Source organism: Mauremys mutica, chromosome 3 (assembly GCF_020497125.1).
Source record: "Mauremys mutica isolate MM-2020 ecotype Southern chromosome 3, ASM2049712v1, whole genome shotgun sequence".
Lineage (NCBI taxonomy): Eukaryota > Metazoa > Chordata > Testudines > Geoemydidae > Mauremys > Mauremys mutica.
The window spans coordinates 158,958,590-158,983,325 of NC_059074.1; the positions used below are offsets into that span (position 1 = coordinate 158,958,590).

Below are 24,736 nucleotides of genomic sequence, written 5' to 3' on the forward strand. Positions count from 1 at the left end.
GCTGCACTCGGGATAAATTGAGATATTTAAGTATGGGATTTATTAACCTTACATAGGTAAAAATAAGAACAAGCATCTCTCTTTTGCAGACAGAAAAAGTCAGCTTTGGTAAACTTAATTCCTGTATATTACTTAGCTTCAGTTGTGCCAATAATCACAAGTTTGAATCTGAATGCAAACCGATCAGGAGTGCCAACAGCAATTGAGAAAAGAATGTTTGAATCCATATACTACACCTGATACAGCCCATCCTCCTTCATTTAAGCATAAGGCTACGATTTAGTCATGAGTATTTTTAATAAAAGTCATGGACAGGTCACGGGTGATAAACAAAAATTCACATGGTTGGTGTGGCTGGTTGAAGGCCCTCCAAGTGGCTGGCAACGGAGCTGCTTCGGCAGCGGCCAGTATAGCTGTCCTGGGGCCAGTTGCTTGGGCGGCCCTGGGGTCAGCCACTCTGACCACTGCAGAAGTCACAGAGGTTGTGGAAATTCACGGAATCCGTGACAGACAGAGCCCTATTTAAACACAATTTCTATATTATATTGCACAACAGAAAATTTACATTTCCACTTGGAAGTTTTAGCCTCCATTTTAAAAGTATTAGTAAATATGAAACCGAATGGATTAGTAAAAAATATCCTTTACTTTGCCAGTTGTTACTTTGTTAGATGTGGCCAGGAATTATTTTCAAGAACCAGTTTTGAGAAACATCATAGGAAGAGTAGTCTCAGACAGAAGGGTTTTCCTCTAGCCAGCAGTAGCAAGCAAAATAGCATTACTATGTTTGAAATGGTCTATACCAAGGGTAGGCAACCTATGGCATGCGTGCCAAAGGTGGCAGACGAGCTGATTTTCAGTGGCACTCACACTGCCGGGGTCCTGGCCACCGGTCCAGAGGGCTCTGCATTTTAATTTAATTTTCAATGAAGCTTCTTAAACATTTTAAAAACCTTATTTACTTTACATACAACAATAGTTTAGTTATATATTATAGACTTACAGAAATGAGAACTTCTAAAAACGTTAAAATGTGTTACCGGTACGCGAAACCTTAAATTAGAGTTAATAAATGAAGACTCAGCACACCACTTCTGAAAGGTTGCCAACCCCTGGTCTATACTATTTCTGCAAGAAAGTTTCCGAATGCAAGTGATTTGAATGGGCAAACAACCATTACTTTTTAAAAGTAAATTTTATCTGTTCATAATGATCATGTTTACCAAGCCTCACTAGAGGATTTTCCTACTATCATAAGACTGCGGCAGACTTCAAACCTCTCAAGTGTACTCCATGCATCGAACTGAACACTGTAAAGTTCTTCCAGAAAAATCTCAATGAAACTGAAGAATTGGAACTGGAAAGAATAATGTAAGTCACCACATGCAGAGCTACCATGTGAAAGCTTTATAGAAATTAAAAATATGTTTTCATTAACTGATCTGTAGAACGACTGAAGTGGTTGACACAATCTCACAGACTTATTAGCAGCTTTTCCTTTGTAGCACAGATCATGTCTGCCTATCCCCACTAGAGAGACTTGACAAGCAGTGAAATCATATGGGAGAGAAAGAATGCAAAATATTTAGATATACTGCACCACAGCCTGGAGCTCCCTTATACTTTATAAAGCTTCTGTTTCAGATTATTTGAGCCATCTTGTTATAGAAACTATCAAGGCCTTATTTTAAATTCTACAATGAAGTAAAATGAATATCCACAGATTTCCTGAAGTTCTTAATTCTGGAATAGTAAAGCTCTAGTGTACAGCTTGCACCATTTTTTCTTTATGTTTTGGATGTAGATAGAAAAGGGAAGTATGCTGTACAACCTGCAAAATATGAAGTTCATTTTAAGTGCCAGAGTTCATGACAACACTGTCTTCAGTGAGTACATGTGGAGATCAATCCTGGATTATTCACTCCAACCAGGCTTGCTGTGGCAGTAACTTGAACTGGAGCTCATTTCCAGGATCACACAGCTGTGTAGAAAACTGAAGATGTAGACATTTATTGTCCCACTGCTTAAAAAAAAAGTGTCCATTATTCAAGCCTCTAGATCCATTTATGTTTAAATATATTTTTTAAAAAACCACTATCTAACATATTGCTTACAATTGGCAGCAACAAATCCATCCCAAAACTAGTTCAAAAAATAACTTACAGCCACATCATTTATAGCCATATCATCACTACCCAGTCCTTCAGACAAGGATTTCCATCACACGCAAGCCCACCACAGACAAGAACCTAAGTAAGGAGATGGGCCATCACTGTGGCTTGCAGGTCAGCAAACCTAGGCCTTTGAAGACCAACAAAAGTAGCAAGTTCAAATAGAGGACCCCTCACCAAAAATGCCATTCCTCAGAGTCCAAGTGTCAATTCCCAAATCTCAGGCCTAGAATACCATTTCTGAGCTCAGCTGTCAAAACAGTAATATCGGGCTCTTATACAGCACTTAACACTAGCTGTCTATGTGCTTTAAAAATGGGAATCATGATATTTACTTCATATGAACAGAAGGTGAAACTGAGGCAGAGGTGCAGCAACTTCCTTAATATAACCCCAGCAGGCCAATGGCAGAGCTGGATATAGAATCCACTACGCAATGCTGCCTCCCATTCAAAGCGTTCATAGAAAGAAAAGCAGTATCTATCAGTGTTTTATTTTTACTTAAACCCAGAATATTAGTGGAATGCTTCCTGAATGCCATCAGGATATTGATTACCTTCTCAGAATATCCCTTCCTCTTCATCCTGTCTTTTTCAATAGCCAGGTAATCAGACAGAGTCGTTGCAGTCAATTAAACCTGAGAACAGAAGTCTTTGCAAGACGGAAGATGTGCAAGTTTCCTAACCACTAGGATTACCAGATCTTTTCAAAAAGCTTGACCAGCAGGGTGCAAGTTCAATCAAAACCTCAAGAGTTCCTTATGATTAGATATGGGCAGAAAGGAAATGCATAAAGCAGACCTTCTGAAAGGTCGTTCATCTGAAGGACAGATGGTCAGCTACTGTTTTCCCCTAGATTCATCTATCTGGAGTAAAACTTGGGTACTTTGAAGTTATTGCTTAGTGAAAATAGAGCAGACATGAGACTCCTTAGTTGTTGAATTGCTGAATTGTATTTCCAAATACCTAGTTGTTTAGATTTCATTAGTTTAGATCTATTTCCCTGCTTAACCAGTCAGCTGCATTTTATATACGGAGCTTTAAATGATAGCAGATGGCATTGTGCTATGAAGCATAGTGAATATTTTTCTTGTGGACTGAAATGATCTTGGTTCTGCCTGATGAGATGACAGACATCACAAACAGGTGATGCTCCTTTACTTCCTCCTTTAATGACAGAACTAGAAGCTTTATGGCTTTTAACACAAATTATGCACCTTTTGGATTCCCAGAGCCAACCTCTCCATTGTACTAAAGAGATTTGCTAGAGTTGTGCCCTCCCTGCCCTTCTTTCCACTCAATCTGCATCTTGTTTTCAGTTTATCTGGCTCCAATGTATTTCACCTGAGAAAAATCTGATTGGATCAGTCCCCTGGGGCAATACAGAGATATCAAAAGAGTAACTGAAATTAGAACATCTGTATCCTCCATAGTGCTGGGATCCAGGGATAACTGAGTATCAGAGGGGTAGCCATGTTAGTCTGGATCTGTAAAAAGCGACAAAGAGTCCTGTGGCACCTTATAGACTAACAGACGTATTGGAGCATAAACTTTTGTGGGTGAATACCCACTTCGTAAGATGCATGTGATGAATGAAGTAATCTATGTAAGCAAGTCCAACTCACTATGTCAATTCATAGATTCCAAGGCTAGAGGGGACCACTCTGATCATCTAGTCTAGTGGTTTTCAAACTCTTTTTCTGGGGACCCAGTTGAAGAACATTGTTGATGCCCGCGACCCAACGGAGCTGGGGATGAGGAGTTTGGGGGGAGGGGGACGGGCTGGGACAGGGGGTTGGGGTGCAGGAGATCAAGGCTCTGGGCTGGGGGTGCAGGCTCTGGGCTGGGGCTAGGGATGAGGTGTTTGGGGTGCAGGAAGGGGTTGCAGGTTGGGGAGGCTCAGGGTTGGGGTGTTGGAGGGTCAGGGTTCTGGGCTGGGGGTGCAGGCTCTGGGATGTGGCAGGGGATGAGGGGTTTGGGGTGCAGGAAGGGGTTCTGGGTTGGGGGGGCCTCAGGGCTGGGGCAGGGGATTGGGGCACAGGGTTGGGGCACGGACTTATCTCCGGCGGCTCCTGGTCTGCAGTGCAGCCGGGGTGCAGAGACAGGCTTCCCGCCTGTCCTGGCACCATGGACCGCGCTGCGCCCTGGAAGCAGCCAGCAGCAGGTCCAGCTCCTAGGCAGAGGCATGCAAGCAGCTTCGCACAGCTCTCCCCCCCCAGTTCCCATTGGCCGCGCGGAGCCGGTGCTCAGGTTGGGGGCAGCGCGCAGAGCCCTGTGGCCCCCCTGCCTAGAAGACAGACCTGCTGTTGGCTGCTTCCGGTGCACAGCGCGGTGTCAAAATAGATAGGCACTAGCCTGCTTTCACTGGGCAGCAGTGCCAATGGGACTTTTAACGTCCCAGCTGGCAGTGCTAACCAGAGTGAACCAGTGCCTGACATGCCATGACCCAGTATTGGGTTGCGACCCAAAGTTTGAAAAAAAGCTGATCTAGGCTCACTTCCAATATAGCACAGGCCATAGAAATTTCCCAAAATAATTCCTAGAGGATATCTTCTAGAAAAAAAACATCCAATCTTGATTTAAAAATGGTTAATAATGGAGAATCCACCATGACCCTGGGTAAACTGTTCCAATGGTTAACCACCTTCACTGTTAAATGTACACCTTATTTCCAATTTGTCTAGCTTCAACTTCCAGTCACTGGATCACTTCAGTCTTGCAAGACTCCTGCAAAACTGAAGAGCCCATTATTAAATATTTGTTCTTCATGTACGTACTTATAGACTGTAATCATATCACCCCTTAACCTTCTTTGTTAAACTAAATAGACTGAGTTTCTTGAGTCTGTCAGTATAAGTAGGCCTGGAAGGATTAGATTTGTTATCGGTAACAGACACACAAAACAATGAAAAAATATTTCCATCGATGATAAATGGAATTTTCAGACAGGCAAAATGAAGGGAAGAAAAAGAAAAAGCTGCTTGAGAACTTAAGAGTTCGATTAAGTATATTAGGGCTGTCGATTAATTGCAGTTAACTCCCGCGATTAACTAAAAAAAATTAATCACAATTTAAAAAAATTAATGCAATTAATCGCACTGTTAAACAATAGAATACCACTTGAAATGTATTAAATATTTTTGGATGTTTTTCTACATTTTCAAATATATCAATTTTAATTACAGCACAGAATACAAAATGTACAGTGCTCACTTTATATTATTTTTTATTACAAATATTTACACTGTAAAAATGATAAAAGAAATAGTATTTTTCATTTCACCTCATACAAGTAGATAGTGCATGTTACAAATGTAGGGTTTTTTGTTACATAACTGCACTCAAAAACAAAACCGTGTAAAACTTTAGAGCCTACAAGTCCACTCAGTCCTACTTCTTGTTCAGCCAATCGCTAAGAGAAACAAGTTTGTTTACATTTACGGGAGATAATGCTGCCCACTTCTTAATTACAATGTCACCTGAAAGTGAGAACAGGCGTTCAGCACTGTTGTAGCTGGCGTCACAAGATATTTACGTGCCAGATGCGCTAAAGATTAATATGCCTCTTCATGCTTCAGTCATCGTTCCAGAAAATGTGTTTCCATGCTGATGACGCTCGTTAAAAAAATGTGTTAAATTAAATTTGTTACTGAACTCCTTGGGTGAGAATTATATGTCTCCTGCTCTGTTTTACCTGCATTCTGCCTTATATTTCATGTTATAGCAGTCTCTGATGATGACCCAGAACATGCTGTTCATTTTAAGAACACTTTTACTGCAAATTTGAAAAAATGCAAAGAAGATATAAGAACATAAGAATGGCCGTACTGGGTCAGACCAAAGGTCCATCTAGCCCAGTATCCTGTCTACCGACAGTGGCCAATGCCAGGTGCCCCAGAGGGAGTGAACTCAACAGGCAATGATCAAGTCATCTCCCGCCACCCATCTCCACCCTCTGACAAACAGAGGCTAGGGATACCCTTCCTTACCCATCCTGGCTAATATCCATTAACTTAATCTCCATGAATTTATCCAGTTCTCTTTTAAACGCTGTTATAGTCCTAGCCTTCACAGCCTCCTCAGGCAAGGAGTTCCACAAGTTGACTGTGCGCTGTGTGAAGAACTTCCTTTTATTTGTTTTAAACCTGCTGCCCATTAATTTCATTTGGTGGCCCCTAGTTCTTGTATTATGGGAACAAGTAAATAACTTTTCCTTATTTACTTTCTCTACATCACTGATGATTTTATATACCTCTACCATATCCCCCCCTTAGTCTCCTCTTTTCCAAGTTGAAAAGTCCTAGCCTCTTTAATTTCTCCTCATATGGGACCCGTTCCAAACCTCTAACCATTTTAGTTGCCCTTCTCTGAACCTTTTCTAGTGCCAGTATATCTTTTTTGAGATGAGAAGTCCACATCTGTATGCAGTATTCAAGATGTGGCCGTACCACAGATTTATATAAGGGCAGTAAGATACTCTCAGTCTTATTTTCTATCCCCTTTTTAATTATTCCTAACATCCTGTTTGCTTTTTTGACCGCCGCTGCACATTGCGTGGACGTCTTCGGCGAACTATCCACGATGACTCCAAGATCTTTTTCCTGATTCATTGTAGCTAAATTAGCCCCCATCATATTGTATGTATAGTTGGGGTTATTTCTTCCAATGTGCATTACTTTACATTTATCCACATTAAATTTCATTTGCCATTTTGTTGCCCAATCACTTAGTTTTGTGAGATCTTTTTGAAGTTCTTCACAGTCTGCTTTGGTCTCAACTATCTTGAGCAGTTTAGTATCATCAGTTTAGTATCAATGTGAAATTTCTAAAGATAGCTACAGCACTGAACCAAAGGTTTAAGAATCTGAAGTATCTTCCAAAATCTGAGGACAACGTGTAGAGCATTCTCTCAGAAGTCTTAAAAAAGCAACACTCTAATGCGGGAACTACAGAACCCAAACCACCAAAAAGAAAATCAACCTCCTGCTGGTGGCATCTGACTCAGATGATGAAAATGAACATGCATCGGTCTGCACTGCTTTGGATTGTTATTGAGCAGAACCCGTAATCAGCATGGACACATGTCCTGTGGAATGGTGGTTGAAGCATCAAGGGACATATGAATCTTTAGCACATCAGGCATGTAAATATCTTGCAACGCTGGCTACAACAGTGCAATGCAAACGCCTTTCTTACTGTTGACACTGTAAACAAGAAGCAGGTAGCATTATCTTCTGGAAATGTAAACAAATGTGTCTGTTTGAGCGATTGGCTGAACAAGAACTAGGACTGATTAGACTTGTAGGCGCTAAACTAAAGTTTTACATTGTTTTATTTTTGAATGCAGGGGTTTTTTGGTACATAATTCTACATTTTTAAGTTCAACTTTCATGATAAAGAGATTGTACAACAGTACCTGCATTAGGTGAATTGAAAAAAACTATTTCTTTTGTTTTTTACAGTGCAAATATTTGTAATAAAAATAAATATAAAGTGAGCACTGTACACTTTGTATTGTGTTGTAATTGAAATCAATATATTTGAAAATGTAGAAAACATCCAAAAATATTTAAATAAATGGTATTCAATTGTTTAAAAGCACGATTAATCACAATTCATTTTTTTAATTGCTTGACAGCCCTAAAGTATATCTGTTTTGTATATTTTGGCATGTGACGTTGACAATGTGTTTTAACAGATATAAAGCTTTAATTTTTTGAATTTGTATCTACTGTTATTAAAATAATTGTCTGACCCCTCCCCCCCCCGTTTCCTACAACTGTAATAATTTAAATAGATAAAAATGTAAAAAAAACTTAAAACCCATAATTGTGTGGAACTGTGAACATTTACATTGATAAAGATAAAAAGAATATTGATATCTGTCAAAATAATAAAAAAATCAAATTCTAACAAGCCTAACTACAAGTCATGTTTTCTAATCTTTTAATCAATCTTGTTGCTCTTCTTTGAGCCCTCTCCAATTTATCAATACCCTTCTTAAATTCTGGACACCAGAACTAGACACAGTATGTACCACTCCCCCAAATTTTGGGGTCCTCTGCAAACTTTATTAGTGATTATTTTGTTTTCTTTCAGGTAACTGACAAAAAAAGGTTATAGTATAGGGCCAAGAACAGATCCCTATGGGACCTTATCAGAAAAACAACCACTCAATGATGATTCCTCATTTACAATGTTTGAGACCTGTCCATTAAGCCACCTTTTAATCTATTTAAAAACGTGTCATGTTAATTTTATTTTGTTCTAGTTATTTAATCAGAAGTGTTGTACAGTACCAAGTCAAACCCCTTACAAAAGTCTAAGTATACTACATCAATACTATTACTTTTATCAACCAAACCTGTAATCTCATCAAAACAAAATCAAATTAGTTTGACAGGATCTATCTTCCATAAACCCATAGTAATTGGCATTAATTATATTATCCTTCTTTAATTATTTATTAACTAAATCCGGAGTCAACCACTGCATTATCAATGCATGCCTAGTAGCTTAATTGTTTTCTTGATTGATGTCCTGATGGCAATCGCATACGAGATTCTACGAACATCTTCAAAAGATTTTTTTTCCTTCTGAGAACCCATCGTTACTATCAGAATGCAATATTCTGTAAGAGAGCTAGGCTACTTTTGGTCCCATTTATTATAAATTATGCACATTAATTATAGATTTGAGAACCTCAGGTTAACTAGTATCATTTGACTTGCTTGCTCCCTGGAAGGTATCTTTATCAAGATGCTGTGTCGTACCAGACACATTCATTCTTCTCTTACTTAGATATGCAATTAGAGCCAATACATACCCAGGGAATTAGGTAGAGACTTGTACTGAAAATGATTCTGTGGTGGGAACGTTTGAAGAACCTCTGATAGCAGGGCCTTGTTAGCCTACGTATGTTATACGTATTAGACCACATCAGAATGTATTAAGCACACACTATGAATATTGCATGGATGAATATGACACCTGAACTGTATTGTTTTTCCCATAATGGTGTTCACTCTTGATATCCCACAATGCCAAGAATAGTACAACTTGGCATTTTACGTAAGGGAAAAGGAAAACTGTCAAAGGCAAAATACAATAATAGTCTGCCCCAATACGAAGTGGGGAGGTGACTTCACAGACCAGTACCCGGAATGCCAGTATCCAAAATAAAGATAAGCAAGATACAAAACAACACAGTAAGGAACAGGTACAAACTGGTGGGTATAAAGGTGAACACACTGCGAGATCAGAATTGCTTCCTGAAAGGAGAGTATATATCTGTCTCCTTTTCATATTGTACTGTTTTGTCTTTGGACAATAAATTTGGCTCCGTTTGGTTATTTGGTCTCTATAACATTTTTCATAACAAACCACAAGTGTAGTCAAACAATTGGCTATACTATTAATTACAGCCTGATGGGAACATGTAAGCCTTTACTAAATCTACTGATATTATTTAAAGCTATCTCCTTCTGAACTTATACTTGAGCATGTATTGAAGAGTTTAAGACAAATTACTACCTGAACTCCACAAGATTTCTGGGGAACTATGAAAAAGATTTAACATACACACTGGACTCTCATTGTCTAGAATTGGCTCTACAGCTCCCATACAGCACTAAAAACTTGCATAATTCCTCTTTACTGGATTCAACGTTGTTGCTGATTGAACACATTTAATTAACTGTTTTCGTTTGAGTGATCCCTTTAAATAGCCTCAAACAGATAAAGTAAAGATGATTATATATTTCCATTCCTGGAGGAGCAGAAGCCAGAAGTGTTTACACTGAGATTCTCGATGTCAGTGGCTGGTTGGAAAAGAGGTGTGCACTTTCTTTCTCTTGGAATAATTCTCCTCTGCATCTATCTTTAGAAAAATGCCTTCTGAGGAACTTATTTGGTGAAAGGATTTGTTTTTCTCTTTCACTGCATCAAAAATTAAAGATGGAATAGACCCTCTGAGTTATTTTGTTCATCCTTCATCCAGTGCGGTACTGTTCCCTACAGTATATTTGTTAATGGTTTATCCGCCCTAACTCTAAATATTCCAACAATAGGGCTTCCACCGGCACTTCTACTGATAGCAGCCGTCCTCCATAATAACCAACTTATTAGTAAACCAAGCATTTTTGAGTCCAGAAAAGGAAAAAAAGTGTTATTTTCTCCTCAGTAAAATCAGTCCACTATCACAAAATAGTCCCGCTAGGTAAATATAACACTTTGCTTTCATTAAAGAATCTCAGCATGTTTACAAACATTCATTTAGCTTCACAACCTGGTGAGGTAAATATCATCCCTATTTTACAGACAGGGAAACTGAGGCAGAGAGAGGTCACATCACTCAGGCAATGTCACACACAAAGACTGTGGCAGAATTAGAAGCAAAATCCCACAAGTCCTAGGACTACACTTTAACCATCATTCTTTAATAATGAGCCATACTAATGAAGTTTGCCAAAGTAGTATATACAAAGCTGTTATTAAGGTTTCTTCATAGTTGGGCAGGTCTGAAATATAGCCTACTTTCAAAATAACACACATACACATTAGTGAGGATTGGTGGACTTAATCCATCATGGAGGAAAATACTTACTGATTATCAGCATGCTTGGTGCTGCATAAACAGAAACAGAGCCCTGTCTCAAGAAGTTTCAATTTAACATCAGAATCAGACAAACACACTTCAGGATACTGGCAGATTTTGTAAAATATTTCTCCCAGAAATGTAGTCCAAATTACTGTAGAAATATGTTTATAATATTAGAGTTCTAATATTTGTTTTGTTACAGAGAAAGTCTAATTACATGGTCTTAAAATAGAAACAGTATGGCACACAAATTTAGCGAGGGTTACATAAGCTTCCTAATCCTTCTACTTCATTATCCACAACAAATTCATTAACAGTAATTTATTGGCTGGATCCAGAGTTTATACTCCCTCGCTATTCAGACACTACAAGCATGATGTACACTGATCTCAGTTACATCTCTGCACATTTTTTGCACCTTAACTCTTGACCTATGTCTGTCTGAGTGAGACAGTGGGGATGTGATCCATAAAGGTACTCAGGCACCTAAGTCCTGTTTTTCAGGTGCTACTGCAATCCACAAAACTCCCATTCAGCTGCCACCTAGCCCTGTAGATGCCTAAACTCACTCAGCATCTAAGTTTTTGTCCTCTGGGCATGTGTACTGCAGCCTCACCCTAGGCACCCGGGTGCCTATCGCCTGCCTAAGCACTACTGCCTCATGGTAAGGGTTCAGATGCCTATCTCCTGCCTAGGCCCCAGAATGATTCACAAGCCAGGAAAGAGAAGGTGTTCAGCTGCTTAAGTCACATCCAGAGACTAGTAGGCAACCTCTGGGCACGGCTACCATACTGGGCCCCTCAGGCAATCGGGGGAAGGGGGCGCAGGAGGGAAGAAGAATGTTCCTTAAAACCTTTAACCTAGTGGATAGAGTACTCACCCAGGATGTGGCAGAACCCCAGTTCAAGTGCCCTCTCCTCCTGAGGGGGAAAAAGGGATTTGAACTAGGATCTGGAAACTCTCATATGAATGCCTTAACTACTAGGCTATAGAATATTTTGATATGGATCTTCCTCAATCTCTCCTACTGAAGTTGTTACACTTGAATAAAACAAATGAATAATTAAATATTAACAGGGTCAGTGAAAGAGTTAAAATTACTCTATAGCAGTGGTGGGCAATCTGCAGCCCTCATGCGGCCTGTCAGGGTAATCCGCTGGCGGGCTGCGAGGCAGTTTGTTTACATTGACCGTCCGCAAGCATAGCTGCCTGCAGCTCCCAGAGGCCGCAGTTCGCCGTTCCCAGCCAATGGGAGCTGCAGGAAGTGGTGGCCAGCACTGAGTCCCGCACTGCTTCCCACAGCTCCCATTGGTCAGGAACGGTGAACTGCAGCCACTGGGAGTTGCGGGCAGCCATTCCTGCGGACAGTTAATGTAAACAAACTATCTTGCAGCCCGCCACCGGATTACCCTGACGGGCCACAGGTTGCCCACCACTGGTCTATAGGCTAGTGATTAGACAACTCACCTGAGAGGTGGCAGATCCCTGTTCAAATACCTTCTCCCCCAACAGGAGCAGGGGGGACTTGCACTGGGAGTTTCACAGATCCTGGGTGGGTGCCCTAACCATTAGGCTAAAGGTTATTAAGGAGGTCCTCCTCCCGCATCCCCCAGCCATTTAGTTTCAGGCCCCACACACAGTTCAGGCAGCAGGACAACCTATCTTCTCCAGGTTGCTAGCAGAGCTAAGCACTTCCTTGCAGCCTGGACTTAAGCACCTATCTCTGAAAGAGGGGCAGGGCTTAGTACACACCCCTCTGGTCAGCATCTCCCATTGGCTATCTTAAGCATCTCCCGGTTTAGCATGCTGGCTTTGTGGATCTCATATTAAGGTGCCTCTCCCTCCCCATTCATTCTACAGGGAGCCTAGGCACCTAACCCAGGCTTTGTGGATCACAGTGTTGTTCCTGTGATTTTCTAAATGTTATATGTTGCAATGCTGAACACTATACTGCCTAAGTCCCTTAGTGGATCTGGGCCCAAGCTCTTTGCAGCAAAGTTCTTGTCTTCCTATAAATTTTGTATACATCATGTACACTTACTGTACTACAAATAATAAGTGGACATGTGGACTCAGTAAACTAAACCCACAAGAAAGTATCTCACGGAGGAGGAACAGTCTTGGAACATAACACTACCATTTCTAAAAAACATAAAATCACAGAATATCAAGGTTGGAAGGGACCTCAGGAGGTCATCTAGTCCAACCCCCTCTGTTCACAGCAGGACCAATCCCCAACTAAATCATAAAGGAGATGAATGTAACAATTAAGTAAGGAAACTGATGAGCAAACAAATAGCATGCCTCCCGAGGCAAATAAACCAAAAGGCTTAACACCGGGGATCTTGTTTGGGGGGAGGAGTGGGGAAGGAAAAAGGGACAAATGCATCCCCCAACTAAGAAGTTGCTGAACAGAAGATGGGGGTGGGGGAGTTGCCTGGCTTTTCCACAACTCCAGCCCAGTACTAAGGTAAGATCGGTCCAGCGGGCGACATCAGGCTGCAAGAGATGGTGTCAGTGGGCCCCTCTCCCCTTCCGCCCACCTCCTTTTCCTCCAGACAGACCTGAGTAATTGCATTAGACAAAACCGGGGGCGAGTATTTCACCCCAACCCTCCCAGCAGCAGGGACAGACATGACGGAGTCGGGGGGCGCCAGCAGCAGGGCCGTGGGTTCAGTCGGGCCCTGACTTGATATTCCCCCCGCCCCTGCGCTGCCTTCCCGGCCGCCCTGGCCCCCCACCAGGAGGAGCTGATGACCCAGTCCCCCTCGCCCGACGGAGCCCCCCGGCCGGCCGGCCCCTCACCAGGCGGAGCTGGCTGGTCTCGTCGTAGGAGAGGAAGCCGAGGATGCTCTCGATGGCCACGATGGGCAGCCCCACCAGCGTGTTGCTCTGAGGGAGCTGCTCCAAGGGCGCCGGGCCCCCCTGGAGCTGGGGGGCCGGGGGCGGGGAGAGGCGCGCCGAGCCCATGGCGCCTCCTTCCCCCTCCGACAGGAGCCGCTCCTCCGCCACCGCCGCCATCTTGGGCCCTGTCCCCCTCCAGTCCTCGGCTGGGGGAGGGGGGACTTCCTGTGACAGCACTTCCGCCCGCCGCTCCGGGGAGCGCTCGGGGGGGGGAGGGGAGTGTCCTGGCCCGTCCCGGGTTGTGACCCCCTCGGGCGCCAGTGGCCTGATCCCCCTGCAGGCCCCGTGCTGCCGCTGGAGCGGCCTAGGGGCGCCGCCGCCCTGAGCCCCCCGCTCTGTGACTAGCCCCCTCCCCCAGCCGCTAGCGCCCAGCTGCCCCCCCCGGGGGTGGCCATAGGTGAGTGAGAGCGGCTGGAAGCGGGGTGTCATCTACGCTGAGCTGATCCACATCCAGCCCGAGGGAGCTACTGGTTCTGTGGGGTATCGCTGGCGAGGAAGGAGGGGGCCTGCCCCCAAAGAGCTCACAGCGTGAGGCCCACAGACAGCGAGCTAGCGGGCAAGGAAGGAGAACAGAAGGGGGGGCTTTGTGGACAGACCCCTCAGCCAGCGGACTGTTCGTTTGCGGGCTGAAATACTCCGGGCTGCCCCTCCACCATGCCCTTGTTGAAGGGGGTGGGGAATTTGAGAGAGCTCCAGTATTGCCCCAGGTTTGTCCCACACAGGTTCTGAAGACAGTGCCCATCTTCCCTCTGTAGGGCTCTTCCTCTAAGAGGCTCTGTTGGACCACCCTGCTTCTCCAACAGTACTGCCTCTCAGAACTGCCAGCCGTCCAGGCACCTTGTCTTTGGCCCCAAGGCCTCCTGCAAATAAATTGGAGAGAGACTGAACATCCATGGGGTCCTCCAGCCTCCTGCTGCTCCATCACAGATAGGAGATGAGGTTGTGTGTGCATGTAAAACAAATGGGTGACCACTTCTTATTGTCACTGTTTGCATCACAGTAATACATAGCGTAGTTGTAGCCGTGTTGGTTCCAGGATATTAGACAGACCAGGTGGGTGAGGTAATATCTTTTATTGGACCAACTTCTTTTGGTCAGAGAGATGAGCTTTGGAGTCACACAGAGCTCTTCTTCAGGTCATACATGGTACATAGAACAATACTATTTCCAAAAGGTCAGTGACCCACAATTAATATTATGGGGAGTTTTTTGCCTTGGTCCACTCTTTGTGCTGCTTAGGCAGCATATAGGGAGTGGAGGCTACTCACAAGTCCCCAGCTGGCAATATGTTCCCATATGCGGTATGAGCACCTTTCTGAGCCTATCACCATCTTGTCCCAACCTGTCAGTCCCAATGGCTAATTGGGGAGGGTCAGGAGCAAGCGGAGCCACCACCATGGTCAGAGTCCTTTCCCCATTTCTGGGGAGGGGCAGCAGCAAGAACCAAAGGGTGTGTTCAGGAGGAGCAGGTCTAGGAGCTGTTTTTGCAGCCACAAAGGAGCTCCTGGTGCCTGCCTGCAGTAGTTAAGGAGTACCACAAGAGCTCCTGAATTCAATAGGAGTAGTAGCAACAGCCCAGGACAAGGAGAACACCCCAAGTGAGGGAACCGAGGTGTCAGTATACCTCAGCAAGGAACCAAGTGGTAGCATCACTTTGTTTTTCATTTGGTCTAGGTGTTACCCTTCCTGCAGCCAATGGGGCAGAGGTGGGTTGGGTGAGGACAGGGAATGGCTAGAGTGTATGGTAGCTTGGGGACCATACCCAGCTGTCCCAAGTTAGAGCAGCTCTCAGACTGCTCCTATGGATCCAGAGAATATAGAGGGTAAAGGATAGCTAGAACAAACCAAATTCTCAATTGCACGCGAGTAACAACTCTGAAGTTAATGAAATCTCATGGAAATAACAGCAAACCAAAAGAATGGGTTAGGATAAAAAGACCTAGAATATAGTTTCCTTTGGGCCTAGAAAATGTCATGATGGTTCTTCTTGTAACTAATGACTTTTTAGCTACCTAAAATCCCTGTGGATTTCCCCTGCTACGATGAAAAAGTAACTAGTTGTTTGTTGGTTACTAAGGTAAATGATTAGGGGATGGAGATTAACCTATGATTTTCAAAGACAATCCTGGGAACTGGCTTCTCTCAAAGGACTATTTCGCTAAGGAAAGAGTAATTTGGGAGCAGCAGAGAAACAACGGGAAAGCCTTTATGTGTATCATCATAATAGCATTCCAAAAATGTGTTCTGAAATGAATAATTCCTACCTGGGAGCAGAACATTATATGCCATGTAAATATTTGGAGGAATTTTGCCTTATTTTTTCCCCATTAATGTCTAAAACTACAAGCCAATATTAGAACAAGGCCTTCCTTTTTCCTCTGTAATTTCAGGATCTGACAGCCTTTCCAAGACAAACCATAAGTGGTTTCAATCCAGTTATGGGGATTCACCATAGATTTGTGACTTGGCACATATAGTTCAGGCAGACACCTCATTAACATTTTCAAAATTAGGAAGAAAAAGCCATTTCCATTAGTTATAAATGTGTTTTTAATTGTTTTGAATGCTTAACTTGAAAAGTTTGTTTTTAAGGTATAGTTTTGTAAATAATTAGTAATTAGTCTGCTGAGTTAAAGCTCAGACTCTATGCTGAATCTTAAGTTTTGATTCACATTGTGATGTTTTATTTTTTCTGTATCATATTTTAGAATGGTCAGTTTGTAAATGATCCAGTGCTTAATCTTGAAAAACATACATCATCCTTATCTGTAGATGATCCACAATATAGCCTTAATATTGGCCTACCATTTGAGCCCATAATAAGAGATTCTGGGGCCCATCACCCCAGCAGTAACTCCTGGAAGTATTATGTAAGGTAATAAAGGTTTTAGTGCATGCCAAATCATAGGTCAGCAGATTTTGCAGTCAGTGTTTACCATTGATGCAGGATATATATTCTGTACCCTACTAGAGCTGTCAGCTGTCTATATTTTTGCAGAGCTTGCAAGACATTAAAACAATCTTGCAATAGCCTCAGAGATAATGCACCATCGTGACATGATGATGGTTGTCTATGTCACACTGAATTTTTTGGAAAACATTCAGGAAAAATGGTTCAGTCATTTCCAGGAAGGAGGTTAGGGAAAAATAGGCTGTTTTGTTAAAAAAAAAAAAAAAAAATCTTGCAGTTGTTTCTTCGAGAAACTACAGTGTCTCCATACTTGGGAGTAGGGACATGAAATTTGGCATGGGAGCTCCCCTAGTGTCAGAGATGTGGCTTTTGCTGTCCCTGTGAAAATCTGCCAAATTTGGCCAAATTATAAACCTCTGAAAAATCTCAGTTCACCCATGCTTAGCCATGTTAGAATTTGACAGAGGAATTCAGAGAAGATTTCATCTGCCCTGAACATGCTCCATCCCTCCATGCCAACTGAACTGCCCATGTGCCATCCCCTCAGAGCAACTGAGCATGCTCCAACCACGGGCTGCAGGAGCTGAACAAACTTTTCCTATAATTGCTCCTCCTGGCTGCCTAATTTTTGAATGCTTAACTTTGCAACTCTAGCATTCTCTTAACATTGTTTTTTGTATGCAGTATTTGATACAGAGTTGAATTAGTATGGAGAGAAATAGAATATAGTTCAGTCCAATTCATTTTAAACTCTTGAGGGTGACACCTCCTGCCCGGACATTTAACATGCAAAAGTATGCAGATAATACAGTAAGATTCTTATTTGGAAGCAAAGATTTTCTAGAGTGAGAATTGTACCATCTTAATTAAGATTTGTGTTTAAACTGGTTTAATTAAACTGGTGTAACCCTCAGTCTTTTTTTTTTTTTAGTTTTAATGGCTTATGTTGGTTTACATTAGTTTAATTGGAAACAGGTTTAAATTAAACCAAATGAACCACTCTTATACCAAAATATGTGTTCATATAGGGGTTTGCACTGGTTTAAGTAAACCAGTTTCAGTTAAATTGGTGCAAAGTTGGGTGTGGACAAGTCCTAAGATGTAAAATACATACCAAAAAAAATTGGAATCAAACCTGTTTATCCAAAGGAGTGAATACAATAGTGAATGACTCTCAACATGGCATCAGACAGAGGCAATAATACCCTCGCTCTGCAGAACACCAAAGTATACCTGCCTAGCCATTAACATGCCTACAGAACAATGCCAGCCGACTAAGCACGTGGCAAACTGAGAATACTGCCCCTCATCTGTTTGTTACAACTACGATCAAAACACAAGTAGTGTTTGCAAAAACATCATGTTACGGCTTCCTTGTCCTTCCTCACACACTCCCTGCTTTGTTTGTTTCACTCAGCTGTTGTAGCTTGTCTTTAAAATTGTATGTTCTTTGGGGCAGGGACTGTCTTTTACTATATAGTCATATAGCACACATTACAAGAAGTTCCCAACCTGGTAGAGGCCTTTAGGCAGTACTATATTACAGATAAGTTAATCGATACAGATGTCATTTGGGCTTGATGTCGCATATGGTAATAGGTCAGGAACATCAAAGAAATCTGAAAAGGAAAGCAAAATAGCAAATCAGGTGGGAGATGTATCATGCCCAAGCATAGACCAGAGGGTTTGGTCTCAGACTGGAACAGAACAGGGAGAAAGAGACTAGCCAGGGAAGGAGAAAATGCATTCTCTGTAAATGTAAGATTGTGATTCTTAACTAAAACAACATGGATTAGACTGATCTTAATTAGCTTCCGCGGTATCAGGCGGGACATGTCATGCAAACAGTTGCTTTTGCTCAGTCTGATTTTCTCTCTCTTTTTCAACAATTTTTTTTGCCACAATCCAGGTGGTTTAAGATTGGTATTTGAGAAATTGATGCAAACTACCCTGGGCAGGGTTAGAAACCTTCAGCCTCCAAGATGATGTAAGGGAGAAAGGGTGGCTGGAGCCCACGTTTCTCTGGATTTATGGTCAAAAGGGTCCTCTCCTTTAAGGAGTGTTAATATTAAAACTGCAGGCCTTCAGACATGTAGGAAATGCCTATTGACCACAGATAAGAACTTGAGTTTAAGAGGCATAGGTGACAATTACCCAACTGTGAATTTACCCAGATATTGTTTTTATGTCTCATCTGAAAGGTCAAGACAGTGATCCAAAACCAACTGGCCATTGGTTTGGTACCGATTCAATGGAGGAGTGTCAACTATAGAATCACCAACACCACTTCCTACATCACTGTGGATGTTCCTTGAAAATCCAACTTACTGCCATTCAAGTACTGAACAGTCCAACCCTAAAGCTACATATTAACTGGAGTGGATTTGTGGGAACACCTTATGGTCAATTTAGAAAACTACATGCCTTTATTCATAAAGGTGTGAAATCCAGTCCTGTGTAGAGGGCCACTCCAAGGCCTTTGAACCATTTCAGGTCACTTCCAGATAGGCCCAATGCCGAGGAACTGGTCTGGAGTGTGGAGGGAGATGGGTTCAGTGTATACTGTTGTGCAACAGAGGAAGTTATAATTTGTTTAATAGTAGTAGTAGTAAATATGGTAATATCCAAGGCTGCAATTGGGATTGAGGCCCTATTGTGCTGGGTGCTGTACAATCACAAAAAAAAAAAAAGAAAGAAACAATCCCTGCCCTGAAAGGTTTATGATCTAAAGATTTAGTGCTTACAATATGCTGGGAAAAGTACAATTAGCTAAAGAGGCTTTGACTCAGAAAAGCAGTGAAGCAGTATCTACAGAAATAGGAAGGAGAAATATGAGGAGGTATTAGCTTACATGGCTTTTGCTCACACTCCACCTCTTTTCTTAGAACATTCACAAAAACAGGAAAAGATTGCGTGATTTCCTTAATAAAGGCCCAATTATCCTGTCAGCTACACTGGTGTAAATCTTGAGTAATTCCTTTGGCTTCAGCATGTTACTTTAAATTTACATTAATGAATTTGAGAAAAGAATTTGGCCCTAAAAAGGACAGACAGGAAATGCCTTTGATGATCATCAGCTGAATCGGGCTTTATTGGCATGACAAGCTGTTTGAGTGTTCCCAAAGTGTAAGAAAAAGACAGGCTATTAATCATCTGTGGGTGGCAGGTATGAGCCACCCAGAATAGAGTTACACACTGGATTTGGGATCAGATCCCCTGTGTCTGTCTGTCATTACAGTCCTTTCCTGATCTTGTAGCAGGTTGATGTAACATGAAGCCAAAATAGAATATCATTTGGTTATGAGCAGTGGGAGGATATGTCAATATGAAAATACATGAAGAGAATATGTAAATTGACGAAGATAATATATTAACTAAGGATCCAAACCTGCAGCCCTTACGTAGATGCTTCCTACGTTGACTGAAGGTTTTTTTCTGTCAGTGTAGTTAATCCATTTCTCTGAGAAGCAGTAGCTAGGTCAAGAGAAGAATTCTTCCATTACCCAAGCTGCATCCACACTGAGGGTTAGGCTGACTTTACTGTAGTGCTCAGGGTGCAACATTTTTCACAGCTTTGAGTGATGATGATCTCATTTTTAAGTGTAGAGCAGGCCTAAGGAAACTATTTTGGGCTTGATCCTGCATTCCTTTTGCATCCAAAACTCATTTATTTTGTGTTATTCTGAAAATTGTGTTAAAATTGTGATCTAGCACTTTAAATTCCATGGGGTTTTGCTAGGGCTCTGTAGGGAAGCATGTGATCAGATTCACTCTGTGTGTAGCCAGCCAGGCTAGAGTGACAAACAGGGTCAGCGTGAGCTGTGCCTCTGCATTTTTAGGAAGCAGCCTGCTTTCTCTCTCTCTGATTTTGGATTCTTATGTGTTCTGAATTCTAAGAATAAAGTAGTGTTTGTTGCAAGCTTCCAGCAAGAGTATTTTATGTTTTTATCTAACTTCTGTGTGTGTATGCTATGAAACAACAGTTAAGGGAGGTAGCTGGTGCTTGGGAGTGGGAGAGAGGCAGTAGGTAGGGGGAAAGGAATAAAGTTTCAGTATTAAGTTGCTCTCCACATCTCATGAATACTCAGCACAGATGTACATTCCGCACCAGTTTGTGGCCAATCATTACCTTGTGGTTTCTGCTGGGGGTGTGTGCAGTTTCAGTCACAGGCTAAATAAGTGACAAAGAGTTCTGTGGCACCCTATAGACTAACAGACGTATTGGAGCATAAGCTTTTGTGACATGCATCTGACGAAGTGGGTATTCACCCACGAAAGCTTATGCTCCAGTACATCTGTTAGTCTAAAAGGTGCCACAGGACTCTTTGGGCTTGGCTACACTTACAAATTTGCAGCGCTGCAGCAGGGTGTGAAAACACACCCTCTCCAGCACTGCAAATTGCGGCGCTGCAAAGCGCCAGTGTGGTCAAAGCCCCAGCGCTGTCCGTTATTCCCCACAGGGAGGTGGAGTACGGACAGCGCTGGGAGAGCTCTCTCCCAGCGCTGGCGCTTTGACTACACTTAGCGCTTCAAAGCGCTGCCGCGGCAGCGCTTTGAAGTGCTAAGTGTAGCCACAGCCTTTGTCGCTTTTTACAGATCCAGACTAACACGGCTACCCCTCTGAGGCTAAATAAGGGATGTGCTCATTCAGCACATTCCTCAGCTGGCCTGACCACTCCTCACTGGCCAAGTGTCAGCTCTACTTCTGGGGCTAGATGGTGCCTCCAGGCAGAAAGGACTTTGTGCTCCCTTGGACTGCTTCAGTTGCTCCAAACAGACTTTCTGTTGCATAGGGCCTTCTGCCAGGGTCTGTGCTGAGAGAAGTTGACATAGGCCCCAGAGTGAATCTGGTCCAGTGAATACAATTCAGTACTGCGAAGCAAGCAACAGAGAGAGGGAGGAAAAATACACTATATATGCTACATACAGGGCACCCATTTGTGTCAGACCAACTTTTTTTAGGGGCAAGGGGGAAGGGCTGGCGTAGGGGAAATTTATTTCTTCTGTCCTTAATACACAGCATAAGCATTCTTTAACTCTGAAAATGTTTGATTTATATATTGAATTACTTGTGAAAAAAGCCATGGCTTTAAATTACAGAGAGTAGAGTTATGGGGAGAAAACTAGGATTTTAATCTAACAAATACTTTGAGAGGGTTTGCAGAATCTTTGGTTCATGGAAGTTCACTCATCTCTTGATAGGTTGGAAGAAGTGGAAAACTATATTCATTATGAGTGCTGTGTGTGTGTAGTGGTACTGACAAATCATCCTCTGCATTTATGGAATCTCCATTTAAAATCTTCACAGAAATCTCAAACCAAGAGCAGAATATGTTACAGCCTAGCTCTATACAAGTTTCTACAGTAGTTTCTGGGTGCTGCTGGCTCTTCACTTGTAAATAGCTATTAGCTTACTCATTGTTATTATTATGATTTGACATTTGTGTATTGCACCATGGAAGCACATGGCACTTTACAGAGATAATCTTCTAGGTTATGAGATAAATGGTTTCTAAAGTTCTCCAGTCTAATTTACTGCTACTTACTTTTCAGATTAAAGAGCCAAAGAATCAAATGCTGCTTTGTTGTGTAGTCATTCACATAAGTGCTAAGTGGGTCTAATGTGATACCAGATCAGATTGGTAGCATTTTGTACCCACTTTGTACAGATGCAAATGACAAATCAAAATACAAGACAAGCCTTTGCTCTTTCAGATGTGATAACATGTGAATTGGCCATTCCAGTTGCTGAGAAAAACACTTCTTGTTTGGTTTGGGGTGAGACTGTCACATGGAGTTCCATTTTCTGTCTGGATTTTCATTCAGCATAATCTTCAGCACAGCTATTCCTGTTTTTATCTCAAGTGGGTACTGTACTTCTGACACACCACACAGGAGTGCTTCAAATGGCCATCCAACAAATCCTTAAACCAAACCAAACCATCCAACCAAAAGCACAATAACTGAAAGATTCTTCATGAGGTGTTTACCAATGTGTTGAGGAATAGAAAGTGCCCTACAGCTGAGGAGAGTAGGTTCAATTGTCCCACAGAGAGGATCTTCCCCTTTCAACAAGCAGAGGTATGGAGTTAAACAGTTACCTCTATAATACTCCTCAGACCCAGTGGAGAGTCCATTGCACTGCCTAGGATCCCCATATGTAGAGGGCAAGAGGTAGGAATTGGATATGCTAGATTCATCCTATTGACAATGGTGTCCATTTAATACAGTCCAAAGCATGCCACGGAGGGTTCTAGGGGTGGTGGAGGCCAGAAGAATCTGGCTCCAAAAAGTAACCAGATGGGTAGCATGGGGCTGCAGCGCTGGTGCAGAGACCGTGCTTTGTGGCTGACCCTGGCCCCTAGCCCATCTCCTGGGATCTAAATGGATATAAAAAAGGTGCAGATTGTGGGTTCAGTAAACTCCTTCCTCTTATCTTCTGAGGCACAAATTCTGCCACCACAATCAAAAAACCAGAATCTCCCTGCATCTAGTCCCTCCCACAACGTCTACGGGAGGAGAGTGATCTGGCCAAGTATCACTTTTTTTTTCTAAAATAATCTAGATACCATAAATTGAGCATATAAATAATATATTAAAAATACCTATAAGAAGCACTAGGGATCAGCTGGGTGAGAGCAGTGTGGATTATACAGGTTTTCTTTTTCCAGTGGTTCAGTGAAATCTCTTAATTCACCTGTTTGCAAAGAAAGTGACATTGGCACCTACAGACATGGCAAACAGAGAAAAAGGAGACAAAGGGATAAATATGTGTTTGGACTTTTCCACCCTTGGAATGCTGTGCCTCAAGCCTCTTGAGTTTAACTGAGCCCTCCTCCCACCATTCTCCTTCCAGCAACCCTTTCCTCCCACCCTCCAGCCCTCTCCTGGCTCTCTGCATCCTCAGCCGCCAGGAAAAACTGGAAAAGAGCTCACCATATTAGACATGACACAGACTTAACAGCAGGTGGTGCTGGATAGTAAATGTAAAACACCAGGCCTGAATCTGCTCCTGTACTAATTTTACATGATATTATTCCATTCATTTCAACAGACTAACTCCTTATTTTCTCTCTTCTAAAAGACAAGAATCAGGCTCAGCATATTAAAGAGGTTATCTCCCAGTATAACCAGCTGGCAAACCTAGCAGTGATTTTTCAACACATTATGGACAAGATACAGCAAAGGATTAGAAGAGCTGTGGAGAGAAGCAGCAGAGATGCACTTGAGCAACTTGGACTCAGTTAAAGAAGATGACAGGTTGCAGGATGAGAAGATGTAGAATTTACTGAGCATACAGATCTGATGCTGAAGGAATGCATTCAATAACAGAAACTATAGAGTTGTCACAGGTGTAGCAAAAGTGTGAAAAGCAGGAGTGCTGGTAAAGAAATTGATTTTTATTTCTTGGACCCATATGGCATGGGTCAGGGCAACAAAAGATTAGGCCCCTATCATATAGTAGGGGTAATCTCCATTGACTCCAGTGGCTACTGTTACAACCGGTGCCCACTAGCAGCCCAGATCACCCCTCTGCTTATGCAAGTGAATAGGGTTGATATTAAGTGGATCCCTCCTGAAAGAGCATGAAGAGAAGAGGGATGGCATGTCTGCATTGTCACCCCTCCCTTGGACTCTCTACAAGCTATTCCAGAAGCATTAACTTCTACTGGATCCCTTCCTTTACTGCTTCTGAATAGCTGCATAGGGACACAGACAATAGAACCATGGCTGTTTCTGGAGCTATGCTGCCAGAAGTGGGGGCCAGAGAAGCATCACAAACAGGGCTGGATTAAGCTTTTGTGGGCCCAGTGCCAAACATATTTGTGGCCCCTATGGAGGCAATGGACCATGGCGCGGGGAGGTTACTCCCCGGAGCAAGGGGCCAGCCAGAGGCAATGGGGCCATCCATGGCAGAGGCAGCCCCACGCCCCCCATGCAAGGTCCCTATTTACAAACCGGCAGTTGCCAGATGCACACTGGCTTGCCCTGTCCTGTGCTGCCAGCATTCCCTTTCCCCTCAGGGGCAGGCCTATGCCGTGCCATACAGCCCCCCCGCCCAACACCCCCTGACTCCCTGTGGCTGGAGGCCCCCCAGACCCACCCACAAATGCACAGCGCCCTGCACAACACCACCCCTGCCCAGTACCCC

The 24,736-nt window shown here is 42.8% G+C and overlaps 1 protein-coding gene and 1 long non-coding RNA gene across 2 annotated transcripts in view; one reads left to right on the top strand and one right to left on the bottom strand.

The window, feature by feature from the left end:
• FBXO28 (F-box protein 28) overlaps positions 1-13,829 on the bottom strand; it is a 34,830-nt gene extending 21,001 nt beyond the window's left edge. Inside the window, exon 1 of the mRNA XM_045009990.1 lies at positions 13,575-13,829. Within this exon, the coding sequence (XP_044865925.1) occupies positions 13,575-13,790 (216 nt within the window). The 5' untranslated portion in view covers positions 13,791-13,829. The remainder of the gene's footprint in view (positions 1-13,574) is intronic.
• LOC123366477 lies at positions 13,679-24,702 on the top strand. The gene is made up of 3 exons (XR_006578103.1): positions 13,679-14,070; positions 18,786-18,986; positions 23,669-24,702. It is a non-coding gene; the product is annotated as an uncharacterized LOC123366477 (long non-coding RNA).
• The last annotated feature ends 34 nt before the right edge of the window (positions 24,703-24,736 follow it).